Below are 23,741 nucleotides of genomic sequence, written 5' to 3' on the forward strand. Positions count from 1 at the left end.
GCCCTACCACTTGAGCCACAGCGCCACTTCCGGCTTTTTTCTTTTTGCTTATGTTGTGCTGAGGAATCGAACCCAGGGCCTCAGGCATGCAAGGCAAGCGCTCTACCACTGAGCCACCTTCCCAGCCCCAAGATTTTAATTCTTTATTTTACTTTTTTTTTTTTTTGTTTTTTTACTTATTTTTGTGCCAGTCCTGAGACTTGAACTCAGAGCTAGAGTGCTGGCTTTGAGCTTTTTTTTTTTCTTCTTCTAAGGCTAGCACAGCCACAGCTCCACTTCTAGCTTTTTGAGTAGTTTATTCAAGTCTCACAGACTTTCTTGCCTGGGTTGGCTTTGAACTATGATCCAAAGATCTCAGCCTCCTTCGTAGCTAGGATAACAGGTGTGAGCCACTGGTGCCTGGCTGACTTAGACTATTTATTAGTGTGTGTGCGTGCGTGTGTGTGTGTGTGTGTGTTGAATTTCATTGTTACTTTATAAATTTGTATCTCTCTTACACTCCTCCCTCTCCTAAAAAATTTACATCCCCAAAAGATTTCCTTGTTTTGTTTTTGTAGATGCAATTTTTCTATTTCTACAGTGTTTGTCACACTTGTAGGCAAGTGCTGTACCACACTCTTTAGTCCAGAAATGGAAATTCTTAAAATGTAATGTTATTGTTACTATTAAGGTGTTGTGTTGTACAGAGGGGTTACCATTCATAATCTAGGTAATGAATACATTTTTTTTCCTGTCTGTTGTGGGGCTTGAAGTTTGGGCCTGGGTGCTGTCCCTCTGTTCAAGGCTAGCGCTTTTACCACTTGAGCCACTTCTGGTTTTCTGGTGGTTAATTGGAGATAAGAGTTTCTTGGACTTTCCTGCGTGGGCCGACTTTAAACCTTGGTCCTCAGATCTCAGCTTCTTGAGTAGTTAGGATTACAGTCGTAAGCCACCAGTGGCTGGCTGTATGGATACTGGCTATATGGGTACCTTTCTGTGATTACTTTTTTCTTTTTCTTTTTGGTTGGTCACATGGCTTGAATTCAGGGTGTGGTCTTTTTGCTTTGCTCAAGGCTAGCACTCTACCTCTTTGAGCCATAGCTCCACTTCTCATGGACTTTCTTGCCTGGGCAGACTTTGAACTGCAGTCCTCAGATCCTAGCCCCCTGAGTAGCTAGGATTACAGGTGTGAACCACAAGTGCCCACCTGTAATCACATTTTTATTGATTGCATAGTTTGTCAAGATGCTGGAGCTCTAAGAATGACCCAGTGCTCCTATTTAGATCTGTGGTGCAACTGAAATATGTAGTATGGGACCCTCTGTGTGTTTGGAGGGGGTGGGGATCATGAGCCAAACCATTACTTAATTCTGTGGAGACAGGAAATGGGGATTGGGAATGGGAAGGAGCTTCAGATGGAGCAGGTGCCTCTGCAGTACTCTGCTGCACAGTTGTGTTGTAACTGGTACACGGCAGCCAAAAGTGATGCTAAAGTTACTTAATCTTTATTATTTATTTACTTTTTTTTGATGGTCTGAGATAGGAGCTCAGTCTTGAACTTGCTTGGTAGGCAAAGGAATCTCACCTAGCCATGCTCCAAGTCCTCATATAATTTAAAGATTAGATTCATGCTAAATATTTTCTTTGAAATTCGACTGATAATTCTGGATAAAGAATCATTTTTTCAAAATAGAGTTCATGTGTAAAAATTGCAGTGAAGTTTTTAGAACATGTTATTTAGTTCCATATTGTATTGAATGCATTTTTTCTGCAGTTGATGTGGTAAATGAAAGTAATGAAATTGGTTGTGAGTTGTAACTGGCATGGTGATGTTAATAAATGCCTGTGGGTGGTATTTGAGAAGTGTTATGTAGTAATTACAATTCAAGAGCCTGAATGGAGTTTTGGTAAATCAATAATGGGAGACTAGTAATTAGAAGTAACGGGCTTTATTCTTGGGAACAGTGATTAGTATGTTGCAGTTAAAAAGTATAGGTTTCTGATTTGTCCTGAAAAACAATCACAAGATCTTTTCATTCAAAAGCTTCACTGTAAGAAGATTAGCATGGACCCTGCTCAAGGATGACAGGCAAATTCGTAAAGCATCTCATATATATATATATATATTTTTTAAAGCTTCCCTGTTGAGCTCTGGGTGTGGTGACAGCGCTTGGGATTTTAAGTTCAAGGGCAACCTGATGACATAAGGAGACCATCTCAAAAAAAAAAGCAACAGCCTCGCTATATTTTTGTCTTGTAAAGTATTAAACTTCAAGCTGAGATGATGGAATTTCTAAAACTTAAAAGTTTTGAGAGATGTAGAAATAAGTGAGCTTCATTTCTGGAGCCACTTTCACTGCGGATACTACAGGAGGGGCCTTTGGACATTTACTGTGCTCCTTTCCATTGTGTTGCCAGTGATCCTAAGCAAGATTTTTTTTTTTTTTAATTGTGAAAATGCCGTACAGAGGGGTTACAATTACATCGGCAAAGTAATGAGTACATTTCTTTTTTTTTTTTTTTTTTGGTCCGGTCGTGGTGCCTGAACTCTGGGCCTGGGTGCTGTCCTTCAGCTCTTCAGCTCAAGGCTAGCACTCTACCACTTGAGCCACAGCGCCACTTCCGGGTTTTTTCTTTTTGCTTATGTGGTGCTGAGGAATCGAACCCAGGGCCTCAGGCATGCAAGGCAAGCGCTCTACCACTGAGCCACCTTCCCAGCCCATGAGTACATTTCTTATCAGGCATTGTTGCTTCCTCCTTTGTTTCCCCTTCCCATCCCTTCCCATCCCCCCCACCCTACCCGCAAGATTTTTTTTTATGGTAATAAAACTTAAAATTTTATGTGTAACTCTGCATAACAAATGTTTGTCTTCATAGCAAAGTGCTTTATTCATTTTTATTATTGTGATATTTCCATATATATGCATATATGCAATGTATATATTTATTTATTTATTTATTTATTTATTTATTTATTTATTTATTTATCCTGGTTCCAGGGCTTGCACTCAAGGTCTTGCACTATTTGGCTTACTTGCTCACAGCTGGTTCTACCTCTTGAGCCACAAGCCACACTTCTGCTCTGCTTTTTGCTAGTTAACTGGAGTTTGACTCCTTCAGACTTTTGTCCTCTGACTGGCTCCAGACACCATCCTCCAAGTCTCAGCCTCTTGAGTAGCTAGGATTACAGGTGTGAGTCACCAGTGCCCAGCTCACTTTGCATTGTTACACCCATGGAAATGAGAAATGCTTCCAGGATACATGAAGTCAGTCTACAGAGACAATAATATTTATTGAGAATTCACCTTGTTCAAGAATTGTGACACAACTTAATTTTTATTCTCAGAATATTTATTGAGTATTCACTGTGTGGTGTGTGTCACTGTTCTAGGAGCAAGAGATGGATGTAGGAAGACAACAAATAAAAGTTCCTGTCCTTGAAAATGAGCAAGTTTATGTAGTTGTATGAACTTATAATTTTTTCCCTACAGTTTTCTGAGTGGTAGAAAAGTAGTTGTATTCAAATTCAGAACAGAATTAGGCTTAAGAACTATTCTCTAGTTCTTCATTTAAAAAAAATGTAGCAATTTTCAAGCATAGTTTTATTTCTCCTTATTGTGATCATAATACTTTCCAGATTTTTCTATTGACCTTTGAGCATGGGCAGAAGCAAAGGGAAGAGTGAAGATGGAGAACTTGTTATGAATGAAGTATGTGGCAGCTGTACAGGAATGCTGTTGGTTTCCCAGAGCCTAGCATATTTCTTTTTGACATTGTTCTGAAAAGTACTGTAAACTTACAGGCAGAAGTAAACAAAGGCAGCCATTTTTGCTACTTACAAAACTTGGAAAGCAAAATAAAATTTGCCAAATAGAGAACAGGCCTAACAGAAAATATGTTATCCTTCAGAAGTTTTTTGGATGAATGCTTTTCTTTTTTTTTTTTTTTTTTTTTTTGGTCTGTCGTGGGGCTTGAACTCTGGGCCTGGGCGTTTTCCTTAAGCTCCAGTTCAAGGCCAGTGCTCTACCATTTGAGCCACAGCACCACGTCTGGTTATCTAGTGGTTTATTAGAGATAAGAGTTTCTCGGCTTGGCTTTGAGCCATGATTCTCAGATCTCAGCCTCCTGAATAGCTAAGATTACAGGCGTGACCCACCAGTTCCCAGTGGAATGAATGCTTTTAAAGCTCATAGTCTCATGTGCTTTGGAGGTTAACTTTGATACCCATTTAAAATTCATTAAATCATAAAGGCAGTTTGTTTTAGTTTTAAATGTCAACTATTGACTTGAATTATTCACATATTATTTTGGAACTTTTTTTTTTTGAAGGAGGTTACAAATAGCCTGTCTTGGGCTGGGAAGGTGGCTCAGTGGTAGAGCGCTTACCTTGCGTGCCTGAGGCCCTGGGTTCAGTTCCTCAGCACCACATAACAAAAAGAAAAAAGCCGGAAGTGGCGCTGTGGCTCAAATGGTAGAGGGCTAGCCTTGAGCTGAAGAGCTGAGGGACAGCGCCCAGGCCCAGAGTTCAGGCTCCAAGACTGGACCCCCCAAAAAACAAACAAAACCAAACAAAAAAACAAATATCCTGTCTTCAGCATTTCCAGAAATGGCAAACAGAAAATAAAATACTTAGTTTTTATAATTTTATATTTGCTTTATCATTTGAGGTGTCTTTGATGATTAGTTATCAAATGGGAATTTTGCAGTTCTAGATAAACCTAATGATCCCATTTCTTTTTCTTTTTCTTTTTTTGGTCTGTTGTGGGGCTTGAACTCTGGGCCTGGGCAATGTCCCTCAGCTCTTCAGCTCAAGGCTAGCGCTTTACCACAGCGCCACTTCCAGCCTTTTCTGCTTATGTGGTGCTGAGGAAATCAAACCCAGGGAGGGCCTCATGCATGCAAGGCAAGCACTCTACCACTGAGCCACCTTCCCAACCCCTAATGATCCCATTTCTGAAAGCTCTATTCTAGGAAAATGATCTGTATATAAGAATGGGATACACAGCATACAGGGGAGTCTAGCCTTTAATCTCATTTGTAAGTGGAAGGCCCTGAGTTCAAGTCCTATATTGTTTAAAATAAAAATACAGGGCTGAGAAGGTGGCTCAGTGGTAGAGCACTTGCCTTGCATGTATGAACCCCTGGGTTTGATTCCTCAGCACCACATAAGCAAAAAAAGAAAAAAACCGGAAGTGGCACTGTGGCTCAAGTGGTAGAGTGCTAGCCTTGGGCTGAAGAGCTGAGGGACAGCGCCTGTGCCCAGAGTTCAGGCCCCACGATCGCCCCCCCCCAAAATAATAATAATAAAATAAAAATATAAAAAAAGAACCCTCCCATTGACAACAAGAAATAGCGTGATAGTGAACAACTGATCATGGATTATTTTTTACATTTTCATGGACTTTTCCTCTGTAAAAGAGCATCTATTTCAAGACCTTTTTTTTAATAATTTACAAAGGGGAATTGGGATGGGTGCCAGTGGCTCATGCCTGTAATCCTAGCTGAGGATTGCAGTTTGAAGCCAGCCTGGGCTGAAAGTGAAGCCCTGGCTCAAAGTGGTAGAGTGCTAGCCTTGAGTGAAAATGCTCAGGGACAGCACCCAGGCTCTGATTTCAAGCCACATGATTGACAAAAAAAAAGGGGAATTGTCCTTAAGATCCTTCAAGTAATAGCCGTTCTTTTCCATTTGTTGCAGGTGGTACGGTTGTGTCAGAACCCAAAGCTGGCGTTAAAGAATAGTCCACCTTATATCTTAGACCTGCTGCCAGATACCTACCAGCATCTCCGTACTGTCTTGTCAAGATATGAGGGGAAGATGGAAACACTTGGAGAAAATGAATATTTTAGGGTGTTCATGGAGAATTTGATGAAGAAAACTAAGCAGACCATAAGCCTCTTCAAGGAGGGCAAAGAAAGAATGTATGAGGAGAATTCCCAGCCTAGGTAATGGAGAAAAATACTACACAAATATTGATGCAGGTCTGTGCTTGCCTGGAGTTGGCTTGAGTTTTATTTTAACTGTAGTGAAAAGCTGACATGATATAAAGATGTGCTTTATATAAAAGGTTACCTTGGTGCACTGCACTGTACCATGCTTAGATGTGCTAGATTTGTTTATCTCTGAAAATAAGTGATTTATACACTCACAGAAAAGGTTGTGCATAGTAGGTCCTTTGGAGAGTCTGAAGATCATGAAAGTTTTTGTGTAGATGGAGAATTTGAAAGAAGATTGCAGTTGAGAATAAATAATAGGTCAGATTTTACTATAGTAGCATATTATGTAAGTTGTAAACATTGAATAAAAGGAAAATAAGCCAATAGATTAGATGACTTTTGTTTGGTTATTTTTATTTATTATATATATTTTGCTAGTCCTGGGTGCTGTCTCTGAGTTCTTTTTGATTAAGGCTGGAACTCTACCACTTGAAACATAGAACTACTTCCAGTCTTTTTTTTTCTGTGATTAATTGGAGGTAAGAGTCTCATATACTTTCTTGCCCAGGCTGGCTTTGAACTGTGATCCTTAGATCTCAGCCTCCTGAGTAGCTGGGATTATAGGTGTGAGCCACCAACACCTGGTTATAGCAAAGTGAAGTGACATTTCTTTTCTTTTTTTTTTTTTTTTTTGGTCAGTTGTAGGGCTTGAACTCTGGGCTTGGGCACTGTCCTTCAGCTCTTCAGTTCAAGGCGAGCGCTCTACCTCTTGAGCCACAGAGCCACTTCCGGTTTTCTAGTGGTTTATTGGAGATGACTCTCATGGAATTTCCTCCCTGGGCTGGCTTTGAACTGAGATCCTCAGATCTCAGCCTCCTGAATAGCTAGGATTACAGGCGTAAGCCACTGGTGCCTGGCGACATTTCTTTTTTTTTTTTTTTTTGTCGGTCGTGGGGCTTGAACTCTGGGCCTGGGCGCTGTCCCTCAGCGCTTCAGCTCAAGGTGAGCGCTCTACCATTTGAGCTACAGCGCCACTTCCGGTTTTCTGGTGGTTTATTGGAGATAGGAGTCTCACGGTCTCTCCTGCCCGGGCTGGCTTTGAACCACAATCCTCAGATCTCAGCCTCCTGAGTAGCTAGGATTACAGGCGTGAGCCACTAGCGCCCGGCTGTGACATTTCTTTTATAACTAAAATAACTTTCTTTTTTAGGCCATGGGGCTTGAACTCTGGGCCTGGGTGCTGTCCTTCAGCTCAAGGCTAACGCTCTATCACTTGAGCTATAGTACCACTTCCGGTTTCCTGGTGGTTTATTGGTGATGAGAGTTTCACGGACTTTTCTGCCCTGGCTGGTTTGAACTGTGATCCTCAGATCTCAGCCTCCTGAGTAGCTAGGATTACAGGCGTGAGCCACCAGCACCCGGCTTAAAATAACTTATTTTAACTAGAGTAGGTAAAGGCAAATATAAGATATTTAATTCATAACACCCTCCTCCACATGTATGCTAGGCATATATTAGGCATTTAGCTACATAGTACCAATTCACAGTTTATTCCATAAACACTGGAGAGACCACCATGTGTTTTTTTATACTAGTTAAATACTAAAAACTATAGGCTGTCCTACATGTTACTCGTTTGCTTATTGTTAGTTATATACTGGGAAGAAGTTAACTGTGGATGTAATTATACTTGATTTTTTTCCAGTTGGAAATAACTATTAACTCATCTAGAACAAGTAATAAAATGCAAATTTCACTTATATATATTTATGTATATATATATAATTTTTCTTTTTGGCAATTGGGCTTAAACTCATTGCCTGGGCACTGTCTCTGAGCTCTTCTCAAGGCTAGTGCTCTACCACTTTGAGCCACAGCTCCATTTCCGGTTTTCTGGTGTTTAATTGGAGATAAGAGTCTCATAGACTTTCCTGCCTTAGCAGGCTTTGAAACTGTGATCCTCATATCTCAGCCTCCTGAGTAGCTAGGATACAGGCATGAGCCACCAGCGCCTCGCTTCCACTAAGATTTTTTTAGTGAGTAATTTACTTTTGAGGAGTGATTTGAGTTGAGGACCAGTACCTAAATGGTGTCTGTGTAGTTGACTAATTTGGCTCACTTGGCTTATGTGTTGACAGCTTGGTGTCACTTAAATTTTTCTCCGTGTCATATGCATGTTGCCTTTACTGTAAGAAATTACTCAGATTTAGTCCATATGTATTATCAGTCTTGTCTTACTGAAAATGTTTTTTGGTGGCAATTCAGAAAAATTTGTGACTTTTCAGGAAGATGTGGAAGGCAGATTATGAGTTTTAGGCCAGCTTGGTCTGCATAGTAAGGGGATCCTGTCTCAAACAAAATGGTTAATAGGATTTTAAAGAAAAAGATGTGTGGGGCTGGGAAGGTGGCTCAAGGGTAGAGCGCTTGCCTTACATGCATGAGGCCCTGGGTTCGATTCCTCAGCACCACATAAGCAAAAAGAAAAAGCTGGAAGTGGTGCTGTGGCTCAAGTGGTAGAGCACTAGCTTTGAGCTGAAGAGTTGAAGGATAGCGCCCAGGCCCAGAGTTCAGGCCCCACGACTGGACCCAAAAAAAGAAAAAAAAGAAAAAGATGTGTTATGAAAAGAGCTGGTGCTAACACTTAAGACACATTGCAGGCTTGAGTGCTCAGAAGGCTTATTTTTGAGTGCACCTGACTCTATTCTCTTGTTTTTTTTCTTTATTTTCTACCATAGCTGAATAGATAGGTCCATACCACCATACCCACTTTTACAAGATTTTCCTCTCTTGTCCCTGTGAAAGAACTAGGAAATTACTATATTCTTTTCAGGTGATTCTTTCTACAGCTTCTGGTATTTTCTTGTGATTTATGCTCATCTAAAGACTTAGAAGTTCCTTTCTGTAGACTTTTAATGTTGGCTCTTTCTGTATACCCTCTCCTCTGTATTTTGCACTATACATACTAGCTTCTCTGGCTTCTCCAGATTTGGAACCAGAATATTAGGTTGCCTGGGCTTCCCCACCCCCTTCCCTCAAGTCTTGGAATTGTCCAGGAGTAAAGTAAGGCAGTCATAGGACTTCTTCATTGGTTGTCCCCTCTGTAGTCACTGCCTCTGTGGCTCATGTCAAGTGTCTAAAAACTTGTTTCATAAGCTTTGTCTAGCATTTTAGTTCTTTTAGATCATGTGGGAAGGTAAGTGTCTCTGTAATTTCATCTTGAATCAAAGCAGAAGTTCAGTCTAGAGCTTAGAGCATTTTCTGTTTCAGATGCAATTAATATTTATCATCTCTTACTTTGTACAAGATATATGTTCATAACTCAGATCTAGTCTTCACTCTGTCATGCTGCATATATTAATGAAACCCTTTACTTACAGTGCCCAACACTTGGGCACTGTATATTTACTGCTGAGAAAAATAACATGGCCTTTGCCCTCTATAAGGACAATATTTTTCACTTTATAGATAGGGAAGTTGGGGGCTGGGAAGGTGGCTCAGTGGTACAGCGCTTGCCTTGCATGCCTGAGGCCCTGGGTTCAATTCCTCAGCACCACATAAGCAAAAAGAAGAAAAAAAGCCAGAAGTGGCGCTGTGGCTCAAGTGGTAGAGTGCTAGCCTTGAGCTGAAGAGCTGAGGGACAGCACCCAGGCCCCACAACCGGACCCCCCCCCAAAAAAAAAAAAACAACAGATAGGGAAGTTGAAGCTGAATAAGTAACCTTAGTCTATGTGCCAGTGCCTTAAAAAAAAAATCTAACCTTGAAAATGTTACGACCAGAATGACTGTATTTTATTCTCTGCTATAGAAATAGACTTTTGGAAGCCATATTTTTAAAAAAGATTATTAAGTAGTGTGCAAAATAGTTGCAGTTTCCATAAGTTGGGTTGTGAATACATCACATCTTGATCAATGTCACTCCTTCCCTTGTTCATTTCCTCTCTACCCTTTCTATCCTCAAATTAGATAGCTCAGTTTTTACATATTCTACATTGAATATAATGATTGCATTTGAGGAGGCCACATTTAAAGGATGTCATATCAAATATCAAACTAAATTGGCGAATTTGGGGCCACTCCCTTTTTATGGGTGTTGGGGTTTGAACTCAGGGCCTTGTGCTTCTTTGTCAAGCATTCTACAACTTGAGTCATGCTCCTAGCTCGATTTTGCTTTACTTATTTTTCAGATAGGGCTTTGCAATTTTGTCTGGGCCAAGATATCCTTCCTATGGTTTCCACATAGCTGGGATCGCAGTAGCTGTATCACAGTTGCACACTGCTGCTTGTTTGAGCTGGGGCTTTTCAAACTTCATGCCCTTGCTGGCCTCAAACCACAATTTCCCTTCCTCTACACCTCTGTCTTCCCAGTAGCTGGAACCACAGGTGTGAGCTACCACACCTGGCTTTTGACACAAAAATACCAGTGCGGCTTACCATCAGAGTATGTATTCACATAATAAGAGAATTTCACTCCACAGTGTTCTAGTTAGGACACAGGTTGAGTATGTATGGAGAGAGAGAGAATATGGAGATACTGTCCCATGCCTGCCTCTGAATAATGAGCATTAGCTTTTGTAAAACCAGAGTATTATTGAGAAGTAGGCTGTGAATGTCAAGTAGAATGTGCAAAAGTTTTTTTCTAATCACTTTGCTGTAAGAGTGCCAACCTAGAGTTGGTCTACAACCATAATGCTTGTGAGGTCTACAGTTGCATTTAAATTAGAACATTTTAAAGAATGAGCTCAAAAGCTGGCTACAAGAATGTTTTTCTTGCCAGCCTGTAGCATACAAGGCCAACTGAATGCCTCCTAGAGATACATGTTATGAAAATGTTAGCAAAGCTGGCAACTTCAGAAGCATTCTGGCAACTTACTGTTTCTACTTTTTACTTGTATTTGCTATGTATTGAATTTGAAATTTCTTCAGAAAACTCAAATCCTACATACTAAGTTTGTTAAGGAAATGAAGAGCTTCAGTTAGCATTTCGTTCCTCTTTCTTAAGCCCTCCCCTGCCCCTTTTACATGCAAAACACTCAACCGCTTGCTGTGTAATAGAACACATCTATGGTTGAAATTCAAGTTTGAGTATTTGGAGTTAATGCCTCCTAACTTGAATTGTTCTTATTTTTATATTTGTTCTGATTATTTACATAAATAGTTCATTATTTTCTTTTGCTATGAAGTTGGAACTGATAATAGTGCTCCTTTTTCTCCCCTAACTTCACTGGTGTGAGTGTGGTTAAGCCCATCACTTAGGAAAGAAAATCTCCCATTGTTTCTCTGAACAGTGGCCTCATTTCCCTTGATATGAACCTTTGACCTATATATGGCCGAAAAGTGTTTTTTTTCTTCTAGATCAAGGTTTTATATATTATTTTCCTTGCAGACCCATATTGACAAAGCCTCTTCATAGCAAAGTTTTTTAGTCTGGTTTCACTTAATGGTGCACTTACATATCAGAAAATATGTGTGGTGTTGTGTGATGGGTTGAATGTGTACAGAAATATGATGCGGTGTGGGATTGTGGAGCTGGATTGCCTAGATTTATCTCCTTTATTTACTATTTGTATGACCTTAAACAAGGTACTTTTCCCCCCTTTTTGGTAGTATTGAGATTTAAATTCAGGACATGCTCTTGCTAGGCTGTTGCTCTACCAATTGAGCCATGCTCCCAGCTCCTTCATTTAGCTCAGATTTCTCATTTTAAAGTATTTTCATATTGTAACTGTTAATCATTTAATGTAAATATAAAATTACATTGTATCCCATAAGCATATACAATTAAGTAACATTTAGATTGGAGATGTTACTCCAGCTCATGGCTTTAATAGCCAAGAGTGAAAAAGGTAAGCAAGAATAGTGAGAGGGGGGCTGAGAATGTGGCTCAGTGGTAGAGCGCTTGCCTTGCATGCCTGAGGCCTTGGGTTCGATTCCTGAGCACCACATAAGCAAAAAGAAAAAAGCCAGAAGTGTTGCTGTGGCTCAAGTGGTAGAGCACTAGCCTTGAGCTGAAGAGCTGAGGGACAGCGCTCAGGCCCAGAGTTCAGGCCCCACGACTGGACCAAAAAAAAAAAAAAAAAGAATAGTGAGAGGCTCTGAGTTCAAGCTGCAGTGCTAGCAGTAAACAAATAAGACAAGTGAGCGAATTCCACACTTTTAACCCTAGTTACTCAGGAGGTTGAGACTAGAGGATCATGATTCGAAGACAGATAAGGCAGAAGGTTTCTGAGACATCTCAAAGTATCCAGCAAAGAGCTGGGCTGGCAGTATGCCTCAAGAGGTGTAAAGTACCAGGTCAAGTAAGCCAAGTGACACCCTGAGTTCATACTCTAGTATTGTCCCCCCAAAGTGCTTTTTTTTAGAAATTTTTTTCATAGGATTGTTTTAAAATTAATAAATTAGTAATTAGAAAGCATTTAATATAGTGATTGATTCAGAGAGAGTAGGAGATAAATCTTTGATTAAAGGAAAATTAGATGCCAGGTGTTTGTGGCTCTCACCTGCAATCTTAGCTACTCAGGAGGCTGAGACCTGAGGATCATGATTCGAAGCTAGCTCAGCCAGGAAAGTCAATGACACTTTTATCCCTTATTAACCACTGAAAAAGTCGGAAGTGGAGCTGTGTCAACTGGTAGAGCTCTAACCTTCAGCAAAAGAAGCTCAGGGACAGTGCCCAGGCCCTGGAGTTCAAGCCCCAGGACCGGCAAAAACAAGAACAGGGAAAATTAGAAGCCGAGTACGTATGGCTCATGCCTGTAGTTGTAGCTACTTGGGGCTGAGATTGTTGGGATGGATCATGGTTCAGGACAGTGTAAAAGTTTGTGAGATCCCTTTTCAGCTGCAAGGAAGAATATACCTATGAAAAAGTGTTTTCCAAGAGCTTCACAGCGGAACCAAGCAGGAGAAACATTAGTCAGATGATCAAGATACACTCTTCAGTGATGTCATGTAGTTAGCATGATATGTGATGAAGGGCACTTTGACCTCTTTCCATGAACTGATAACTACCCCGGTGAATACACGAGACGACAAATACATTTGGTAGGGATAGGAGGGGATTGTTGGAGACTCAGTGGGTTGCTACCTTCCCATTTCCTTGGTTAGTTTTATATCCCCTTAAGCTTTATAGTTAACGGTGACTCAGTTAACTAAATGTTCTGGAAGATAAATGGTAGCTATTATTATGTACTGAGGGGTGTGGCTTCAAAAGCTGGATCATGAGTATGCATTAAATATACTTAAGTTCTTAGTATAAAAGGTCATTGATATTTTTAGTTTTATTGACTGAGTAGCTCAACAGTTATTTGAGACAGGGTCTTGCTGTGCAGCTCAGGCCATCCTCAAACTTCATATAGTTTCCAGGATTGACTTGCTCTGGAGATCCCTCTGCCTTGGCCTCCAGTGCTGGGATTACAGGCGTGTACCATCAAGCCTTTTTTCTTAAAAACAGCTTTAGCAGATAAGAGTTAAACAGCACTTCACTGACTTCCTGTGAAATTCTGTTGAAAGAAGTTCCCTTGTATCTATTTTTAAAGCTGGTTACTATGACCAGAGGATGCTGCTGCTACTGAGTTATAAATGTCTTCTTAATATGTTCTCACTCAGTTCTGTGGATGATGCTGGTATTTGTATATGGTTTTTGGCATTTAGCAAATATGAAGAGCAGCACCTAACACTGAAATTGTGTTAGAAAATAAAATACTTCAGAAAACACTAGTTACTTCACCTTTAAGCATCATCACCTAAATATATTTTCAGTTCACATTAACTAAATGGCAAGGAAGGGGTAATACTGTAACCTCATTATGAGCATACAACTCTAAAGTGGTACAATATTTGTGTTTGTTGACCATTGTGTTAAAACTGTTAAGTCACATTGAAATTTTCTGATTGGAAAACAGAATCTTAAGTCTACAAATGCAATTAAAGTGATTTATATCTAGATTTTAAAGATTTTTCTCCAAATTATTGGAAGTCTTCTTCAATGTTGTGGAAATTTTCAGTTATGCAGATTCTTTTGTTTTGAGAGGTAGCCTAGGCTGGCCTCAAACTCAAGATTCTCCTCTCTGTCTCCTGAAGTGCTGGGACTATAAGCTTGCACCAGCATGCCTAACTAATAGCCTAGATTTTGAAAAAATTTTTATAACCACTGTATACAGAATTACAGTTAACTAAATTGCTGCTTTTAAAAGGAAAGTTCTTTTACTTTTCTTTGTAAAAATAAAATAAACTTCTTTTGAACTTTTGAGCCATTTTCATATGAGCCTTACATGATTTTTGATGTTCTGTGTTATGTCTGCAAAAATGAAAAATTCTTTTGAATCAGCTATTTCACACATTCTGAGATTGAGCAGGTATCTAGTGTACATACCAAAATTTTAGCTTAACAGATTAACTTTATTTTTCTGACTTCAGATCCAACTATATTTAAATAACATAAAAGCAAGTTTAGCCGGGCGCTGTAATCCTAGCTACTCAGGAGGCTGAGATTTGAGGATCGAGGTTCAAAGCCAGCCTGGGCAAGGAAGACCGTGAGACTCCTATCTCCAATAAACCACCAGAAATGGGAAGTGGTGCTGTGGCTCAAGTGGTAGAGTGCTAGCCTTGAGCTGAAGTGCTGAGGGACAGCGCCCAGGCCCAGAGTTCAAGGCCCATCACCAACCAAAAAAAAAACAAAAAAAGCAAGTTTATTTAAATTCATAACAGGCAAGAAGAAAATACACTTTAAAAATGACAGTTTTTCACAGTGCAATCTCCCCTTATATAACTAATGTGTACTAATTTAAAAAAAGAAAAAAATGAACAATTTCTGGACATAGCTTCTGGTTCTGGGTCATGTAAGGATGAGCACTAGCTTTCTCATGTCTTTTCCCTTTAATCCTCTTAAGAAAGAGGACTGCTAAAGTTCAGGTTTGCTTCCCAGGTTTTTTTTTTTGTTTGTTTGTTTTTTTGGTTAGTTGTGGGGCTTGAACTCTGGGCCTAAGCTCTGTCCCTTAGCACTTCAACTCAAGGCTAGCGCTCTACCACTTGAGCTACAGTGCCACTTCCTCCCAGTTTTTTTTTTTTTTTAATAGTACTGAGATTTGAACTCAGGATCTTGTGCTTGCTAGACAGGTGCTCTACTACTTGAGCCATTTACCCTGACCACCTACCTAACCCTGTGTCCTCCTCTCCGCGAGTGCGTGCGTGCATGGGTGTGTTTTGCTAGTCCTGCTGCTGCTTGCTTTTCTTTCTTTCTTTCTTTCTTTCTTTCCTCTCTCTCTCTCTCTCTCTTCCCCCCCCCCCCTTTATTCTTTCTTTCTGTCCTGGGGCTTGAACTCTGGGCCTGGGCACTGGCCCTGAGCTTTTTCACTGACGGCTAGTGCTCTACCACATTGAGCCACAGTGCCACTTCTGGTTTTTTGATGGTTTATTGGAGATAAGAGTTTCACGGACTTTGCTGCCTGGGCTGGCTTTGAACCACAATTCTCAGATCTCAGCCTGCTGAATAGCTAGGATTACAGGCGTGAGCCACCTTCTCCGGCCCCTGAGCTTCTTTTGCTCAAGGCTAGGTCTCTGCCACTTAAACCACAGTGTCGTTTCTGGCCTTTTCTGTTTATATGGTACTTAAGGAATCTAAGGCTTTATGCAAGTAAGGCAAGCACTCTACCACTAAGCCACATTCCCAGCCCATGTTTTTTGTTTGTTTTTTGTTTTTTCCTTCCTAGTTTCAAATCAGTGGTTTAGTATAAGCCCATATTGTTTCATAGATGCAGTTAGATCTTTGAGAGTGATTTGCTTTGGCTTCCTCATGTCACATATCTGATACAGTGGAGGCCACAGAGGTATAAGGTAATTGCAGGAACTCAATAAGCGAGTAGATCAGGAAAGGCATTTTAGAAATCTAGTTGTCTTGTGGGGTGGTGCCCTAGGGAGTCATGCATGCTAAGCAAGGGCTCCACCTGCAGTAGACATTTAAGCATCTTGACTGTTCTCTTAAATATGTTTAGACATGCTTGGAGAGAATAAGCTGACCCTGCTTTGTTGAATGGATACTTCATTATTATAAAAATGAAATTTAAAAAAATGTAGCCCTGCCGGGCGCCGGTGGCTCACTCCTGTAATCCTAGCTACTCAGGAGACTGAGATCTGAGGATAGTGGTTCAAAGCCAGCCTGGGCAGGAAAGTCCAGCCTGGGCAGGAAAGTCCAGCCTGGGCAGGAAAGTCTGTGAGACTCGATAAGAGTCTCCAGTAAACCACCAGAAGACTGGAAGTGGCGTTATAGCTCAAGTGGTAGAGCGCTAGCCTTGAGCTGAAGACCTGAGGGACAGCGTTCAAGCCCCACCACCACCAACAACAACAAAAAATAAAAATAAAAAATATATATGTATAGCCCTAATGGAGAAAATCTGAGTGAATATATTACTATATTAGATTAATTGTTTTGTAAGTCATCAAGCTACTTTTTTGAAGAACACTTCAATTCATTCTCTTAGTATTCATTCCTTATAGGTACATCTTAAGGGATGAAGCATTCTCATTAACAGAAAAGAATGGTACATTTCAGAACTTAAGCCGTAATAAATGCATTTTTTCGTAGAAAAGGCTCATTTGTGTTCTAATACTATGTTCTTCCTTCCATATTTCCTTTTTCTGTGAAAAACATGCCAAAGTATAGATAATTTTTTTAGTATCTTAAGTAGTAAGTAAATACACTTGTCAAAATTATTTTGAGAGATTTTCTGTTTTTTTTTTATTGTGAAAATACTGTACAGAGGGGTTACAATTACATGGGCAAGGTAATGAGTACATTTCTTATCAAGCATTGTTGCCTCCTCCTTTGTTTCTCCTTCACATCTTCTCTGCCCCCCCCCGAGATTTTCTGTTTATCTCATTCATATATTGCTACTTTTCAACTACTGTCTGACTTGAAATACTGACTGTGATTCCTGTCAAGATAGGTTTACATTTTTAGTTTTGAAATGAAACCAGGAATTACAATTGCCAGTTGAATTTTAGTATACCTGTGTATTGGCATGTCAACCTCAGGTTTTTTTGTGTATGCTTGTGCTGGTCCTGGGGCTTGAACTCAGGGCCTGGGCATTGCCGAGCTGCCCCTGAGTGCTCTACCACTTGAGCCATAGCACCATTTCAGGCTTTTTTCTGAGTAGTTTATTGAAGATACCAGGCTGGCTTTGAATTGCCATCCTTAGATCTCAGCCTCCTGGGTAGCTAGGATTACAGACTTGAGCTACTAGCTCCTGGCCCAACTTCAGTTTTTTATTAGATGAGAGTATACCCAGAAATATATAATAGTAGTACTGTAGGCTTGAGGTACTAGTATTGGCTTTTAGACTTGAACTGGTCACCAGAGGCTCACACCTGTAATCCTAGCTACTCAGGAGGTTGAGATCTGAGGATTACGGTTCAAAGCCAGCCCGGGCAGGAAAGTCCATGAGACTCTTATCTCCAATAAACCACCAGAAAAATGGAAGTGGCATTGTGGCTTAAGAGGTAGAGCACTAGCCTTGAGCTGAAGAGCTCAGGGACAGTGCCCAGGCCCAGAGTTCAAGCCCCACGACCGACCAAAAAAAAAAAAAAAAAAAAAGATTAAAAAAGAAAAGGAGGGGCTGGGAAGGTAGGTCAGTGGTAGAGTGCATGCCTTGCAAGCATGAGGTCCTGGGTTCGATTCCTCAGCACCACATAAACAGAAAAAGCCGGAAGTGGCTCTGTGGCTCCAGTGGTGGAGCACTAGCCTTGAGCTGAAGAGCTGAGGGACAGCGCCCAGACCCAGAGTTCAGGCCCCATGACTGGCCCCCCCCCCAAAAAAAAATTATACTGCATATAGGGAAGCCATGAGAAAAAGAGGAAGATGGAAGCAAGAGAGTTAGATGAAGTAACTTAGATGTACGTGGTTAGCATTAAAGGAAGTCCCTCCAACATTATACAGAAAAACAACAACAACTCTACTATTGGCTGCTACTGAAATTCAGGAACAGAAAACTTTCTGCACAACATTTACAAAAATTAAAGTTTTGGGACTGGGAAGGTGGCTCAGTGGTAGAGCGCTTGCCTTGCATGCCTGAGACCCTGGGTTTGATTCCTCAGCACCACATAAGCAGAAAAAGCCAGAAGTGGTGCTGTGGTTCTAGTGGTAGAGAGCTAGCTGAGTGACAGTGCCCAGGCCCAGAGTTCAGGCCCCAAGACCGACCTCCCCCCCCCAAAAAAAAATTGAAGTTTTGTTTCTTTGTGGATCTTTTTTTGACAGTCCTAGGGTCTGGGCACTGTGCTTGAGCTTTTGCTCAAGGCTAGTGGCCTACTACTTGACCCATAGCACCATTTCTGGCTTTTTTCTGAGTAGTTTGTTGGAGATAAAGAGTCTCACAGACTTTTCTGCTCAAAGTGGCTTCAGACTGTAATCCTTAGATTTCAGCCTCCTGAGTAGCTAGGATTACAGGTGTAGTCACCAGCTCCTGGCTTTCCTTTGTGGATCTTTGAAGAATTGTTAGAACACATTATATGAATTGAAGTAATGATTATAGTTTTGAAAAATACTGCTTATGTTATACTAAGCTCAAATAAGCCCACCAAGGTTCCTTGGTCTCTTTAGATACTAAGACAGATTCTGCCTTTCACATTGTAGATACTGAGCTATAAGCCTGAAGCTTTAAAATGTTATTGAACAGAATTTCTATTAAGAGCTATTACAACGTACTCTGACAATAATTATTTCCTGTTACAAAGTGTGATGCTTACAGAGCACATTTTTGGTTTTAAGATATGTATACTGGCTCGTGGGGGGATGTGAAGTTGAGTAGGAGCCTGTCTTAAATTGATCTTCAGGAACTATTTTAGTCAGCACTTTAAACTACATTTAGATATCTAGTGCTATATCCTTGAGGTCAATAACTTCCTTTTTTGCAGCTTACTTTACAGATTTATAAAAGCTTTCTGTCCATTGTTTTTTGGTATGTATATTCTGTGTGATCCAGCATTGTACAAGATACCTGGTAGATTATCAGTGGACAGTTATTTGAAGAGCTGTGTCACACTTACATGTGATATAGCTTGGTTAGTCGAAACCTCAATCCTTGGCCACACTTCAGACTCACCTTTAAGATGAACATACCAGAGAGGCCTGTAAGCCTGTAAGCTTCATTGCTCTTCCTTCCCTATTTTCCCCTCCCCCCCTCCTTCCTCCCCATTCCTAAAAGAACTTGACTTTACTGTCTGATAAGAATGTAAATGCCTTTTTTTTTTTCTTTTGGTTTTAGGGCTTGGACTCTGGGCCTGGGGGCTGTCCCTGAGCTCTTCGGCTCTAGGCAGTGCTCTTACCACTTGAGCCACAGCTCACTTCTGGCTTTCTGGTGGTTAATGGGAGATAAGAGTCCCACAGACTTTTCCTGTCTGGGCTGGCTTTGATCTGTGATCATCAGATCTCAGCCTCCTGAGTAACTAAGATTACAGGTGTGAGCTACCAGTGCCTGCCTTGTAAATGCCATTTTTAAAAAACTAGGAATTTTGTTTTGTTCACTGCTTTATTCATCCCCAGAACCTTGTGTGTAATAGGCAACAAGTTTTCTGAAGATATAATGAAGGTTAGAAAATGTACCAAATGTCTGGAAGAATATAAATACAAATCAGAAAGGAAGGCAGCCTTTGTGAACACAGATAACAGTGCCTTAAGTTCAAGCCTCTGCTGGCACCAAAAGGTGGGGTAGGCAGAAGGTGTGGCTTAAGTGATAGAACTGTATTGCAAGTAAGAGGCCCTGAGTTCAAACCTAAGTGTCACCACTGACTCAAAACAGACAAACAAAAAACCCCAAAACCATAATTCAAATGTAGGGTTGAAAAGGTTGTCAGCAAACTTTTTTTTTAATTATTTTTTGGTACATCCTGGGGCTTAAACTCAGGGCCTACACACTGTCCCTGAGCTTCATTTTGCTTAAGACTAGCACTTGACCACTTGAGCCACAGTGCCACTTCCAGCCTTTTCTGTGTATGTGGTACTGAGGAATCAAACCCAGGACTTCATGCATGCTAGGCAAGCACTCTACCACTAAGCCACATTCCTACCACTCTTGGCAGTAAACTTGACAAATGAGTTAGATAAGCAGAACAAGGGAAATGGAAGCCAAGATGACTCTTAGGCTTTTGAATTTGTGGCAAGTAAGGCATGCTGTAATTCAATACAAGAGCATGGAGGAAGAACAGATTTGAGAAAGAATATTAATTTAATTGTGAACATATTTTGAGGTGGGGAAGTATGGCAGGTAGTTAGAAAGCTACCAGGGCACAGATTTGAGAATTATTTGCGAAGTGTATTTTGAAGACCTGAGATTGCAAAGGAATATGAGACTATGAAGAGAAAGAATGGGAAAATGGCAGAGAGCATGTTCTTAGGAAGTATAGCTTAAAGTGATGGGGGGTGGGGAGTGGGGAGCCAAAGAAACAAAAACCACAAGTAGAATTAAGAAAAGACAACATTGGTAAAACCAGGTAAAGATTCTCATGAAGAAGGAAGGTTCAGATCTGTTCAGTTTAGAAGGGACTCTGTAATCTCGAAGTGTGTGATAGGCAATTGTTCCTCAATATTTTGAGGAACTTCATAAAGATCTTCTCTAGGTTATTATATCTAATACAGTATAAATATAATTTTTGGTATTCTATATTGGCCAAGGAATGACAAGGAATAAAAAGTCCATATGTGTTCAGTAAGACATATTTTCCTGAATGTTTTTTTTTATTCATTGATTGAATCTCCATATAGAACCCTCTGATAGGAAGGCTGAATATATATATTATCCTCATAAAATATGATTCTCTAACATTGCTTAGCATTGTTCTTTAAATGTCATAATTTCTCAGTCATTCAGGCTATCTTATGAAACCATGAGATCTTTAAGAATTAAGCTTTACCTGATAAGTGGATGATAAATCCAAAATGTTAGGTGATATGACAAAACTAACAGGACTTAAGAAACAAAGAACTCCCACTCATCTGGTTGAACCACTACCAAATATCCCCATGCTGCTGATCACATATATGGTATATAACATGTGAGCACCGTTATATATTACAGACTGTGATAGACAATTTGCTCCAGGAAAGTTAGAATGAACTTGTGACTTTAAATGAGCATCATTATTCCACAATACTGTGAATTTCTGGAAATTAAGTAATCACTTAATCACAATCAAAAAAAAAAAAAAAGAACCTTGGGGAAGGGAGGGAGGGAGGGGATGGTAGGGGGAAAACAATGGAGGGGGTAACAATGTTCAAGAGGAAGTGTACTCATTACCTCACTCATGTAACTGTAACCCTCTGTATAGTATCTTTACAATAAAAAAATTAAAAAAAAATAAAAAATAAAAATAAAAAAAAGGCATTTAGTCTACTTCCAAGAGTTCTTAAAGTGACAATGATAAAAAAAAAAAGAATTAAGCTTTAGCAGGTTATTATATGAATAACTGAGCTTCAAGTTAGCATCCTGCTAATGACTTGAAAGTAAACTCACTGGGAGTAAGTTATGTTTTGCTGGTCCTCTAGAATCAAACTCAAACCCAGGGCTTCATGTTTGAATGAGTACTCATTGAGCAGTACGCCTAGCCCTGCGAAGTTTCTTGATCTTATCTGCATGTGTTTTCCCCTTTAGTTAACGGTAAAACCCCTAGCCAGCAATAATCAAAGGATTTCTCATTGCAAGGAAGAAAACAGGAGGGGTAGGAGGAGTGCATGTGTTTTTATCAAGTTATGTATTTATCAACTTGAAGATAACTTTGTGTATGTGTGTCCTAGTGCTAGACTTTGGGGTATAGGCACTCACTGTCCCTTAGCTTTTTTTTTTTTTTTTTGGGTGGGGGGGTCCGGTTGTTGGGCCTGAACTCTGGGCCTGGGTGCTGTCCCTCAGCTCTTGAGCCACAGCGCCACTTCCGGCTTTTTTCTTTTTGCTTATGTGGTGCTGAGGACTTGAACCCAGGGCCTCAGGCATGCAAGGCAAGCGCTCTACCACTGAGTCACCTTCCCAGCCCCCTCCCTTAGCTTTTTTATTCAAAGCTAGTTTCCTACCACTTGAGCCACAGCTCCACTTCCAGCTTTTTGGTGATTAATTAGAGATGAAAGTCATAGACTTTGAAGCATAATCCTCAATTTTAGCCTCTTGAGTAGCTAGGATTATAGGCAAGAGCAATCCTCACCTGATTAAGAATAACTTTTGAAGGCTGGGCACTTGTGGCTCATGCTTGTAAGATATGAAGCTGGGCACTGGTGACCCTGTAATCCTAGCTACTCAGGAGGCTGAGATCTGAGGACCATGGTTCAAAGCCAGCCGGGGCAGGAAAGTCTGTGGGACTCTTTATCTCCCATTAACCACCAGAAACTGGAAGTGGAAAACCAGAAGTGGCATTGTGGCTCAAGTAGTAGAGTGCTAGTCTTGAGTTGAATTGTTCAGGGACAGCACCCAGGCCCAGAGTTCAAGCCCAACAACCACCACCAACAAAAAGTAGAAACATGATCTGTGTTAGATTGGTAGTCCAGTGTCTTTGTAATCATATTGAGTTGGGCGACTGTGGGGAAAAGTTGATTAATTGTCTGGAACCATGACCTTCTCAATCTTTGCCTCCCAAGGATCAGGAATAACAAGTGGGCACCACTGCACTCACCTATTGGCTGTAAAGAGGTCATGTATATGCCCTGGCTGGCAGGCTCAAATCACGATATACCTGAGTTCAGCCTCCCAAATAGGTAGCATTACAGCCCTGAGCCACCCACCTGGTACCCATCTAGGCTTAGGAATTTAAGGTTAAATACAAGACTGAGGGTGGTTTTTTTTTTTTTTTTTTTTTAAATTAAAACATCTAAGCCTCGTGCTGGTAGCTCACGCCTGTAATCCTAGCTACTCAGAAGGCTGAGATCTGAGGATCACAATCAAAAGCCAGCCTGGACTGGAAAGTCTGAGAGACTCTTATCTCCAGTTAAGCACCAGAAAACCAGAAGTGGCACTGTGGCTCAAGTGAGCCCTTGCCTTGAGCTGAAGAGCTCAGGGACAGTGCCCAAGCCCAGAGTTCAAGCCCCTCGAACGACAAAAAATAAATAAAACATCTAGAATGGGGAAGTAGGTAACCTGGTAACTGCAACAGTATTTATTGTGTTTAATTATGTTTGCATCTTTTGTCTGAGGGTTGAGCAAAACAATTTTCTGAAGCTCCTATTTAAATAAGGACAATATCAACAACATATTTTCCCTTCTCTCTTCTATAGTTCTGTGTATCTGAATAATCTTGGCTAGAAAATATGTTTGGAGAACTTCTTACTAAATTAATTTTCTTGTTTATATTACTTATATATCATGGTGAATTTAGTGTATTTAAAACTAAAATGGGCTTGTTTAATTATTTTATTTCTGATTATTTGTAGGCGAAATCTAACAAAACTGTCCCTGATCTTCAGTCATATGCTGGCAGAACTAAAAGGCATTTTCCCAAGTGGACTCTTTCAAGGAGACACATTTCGGATCACTAAAGCAGATGCTGCAGAATTTTGGAGAAAAGCTTTTGGGGAAAAGTAAGTCTAAATGATCACTTACTTGAACATGAAAAATTAAAGCTTACAAGTTTTTTTTAGAGAGTCTTAATTCATGATATAAGTAAAGACTTTGAGAAAAGTAAACATGCGTTTCCTACCTATGGTAAATACCAACTTCTTGCCCTTAATTTAAAGAGTTAAGTTTTGTAAATTTAATTGAAGCTTGTGCTTTCTGATTGACTACTGTTCTTTTCTCTCCCCATCCAGTCTGCTATAAGAGACATTTACCTTTCAAATTATTCATTATTGCAAAACAGTGCTTTGGTGA

At 40.4% G+C, this 23,741-nt stretch overlaps 1 protein-coding gene and 1 pseudogene across 1 annotated transcript in view; both read left to right on the forward strand.

Annotated features, from left to right (window-relative positions):
- The window catches only part of LOC138810797 (E3 ubiquitin-protein ligase CBL-like), a gene marked incomplete at its 3' end in the record, with an annotated part of 36,377 nt that extends 12,925 nt beyond the window's left edge, over positions 1–23,452 (forward strand). Inside the window, exons 2-3 of the mRNA XM_069998073.1 lie at positions 5,675–5,922; positions 23,306–23,452. Of these exons, the coding sequence (XP_069854174.1) occupies positions 5,675–5,922; positions 23,306–23,452 (395 nt within the window). The remainder of the gene's footprint in view (positions 1–5,674; positions 5,923–23,305) is intronic.
- LOC138810806 (U6 spliceosomal RNA) lies at positions 2,009–2,096 on the forward strand (annotated as a pseudogene).
- Positions 23,453–23,741: the final 289 nt, after the last annotated feature.

The sequence above is a fragment of the Dipodomys merriami genome, unplaced genomic scaffold (assembly GCF_024711535.1).
Source record: "Dipodomys merriami isolate MVZ:Mamm:240054 unplaced genomic scaffold, mDipMer1.0.p SCAF_509, whole genome shotgun sequence".
Taxonomy (NCBI): domain Eukaryota; kingdom Metazoa; phylum Chordata; class Mammalia; order Rodentia; family Heteromyidae; genus Dipodomys; species Dipodomys merriami.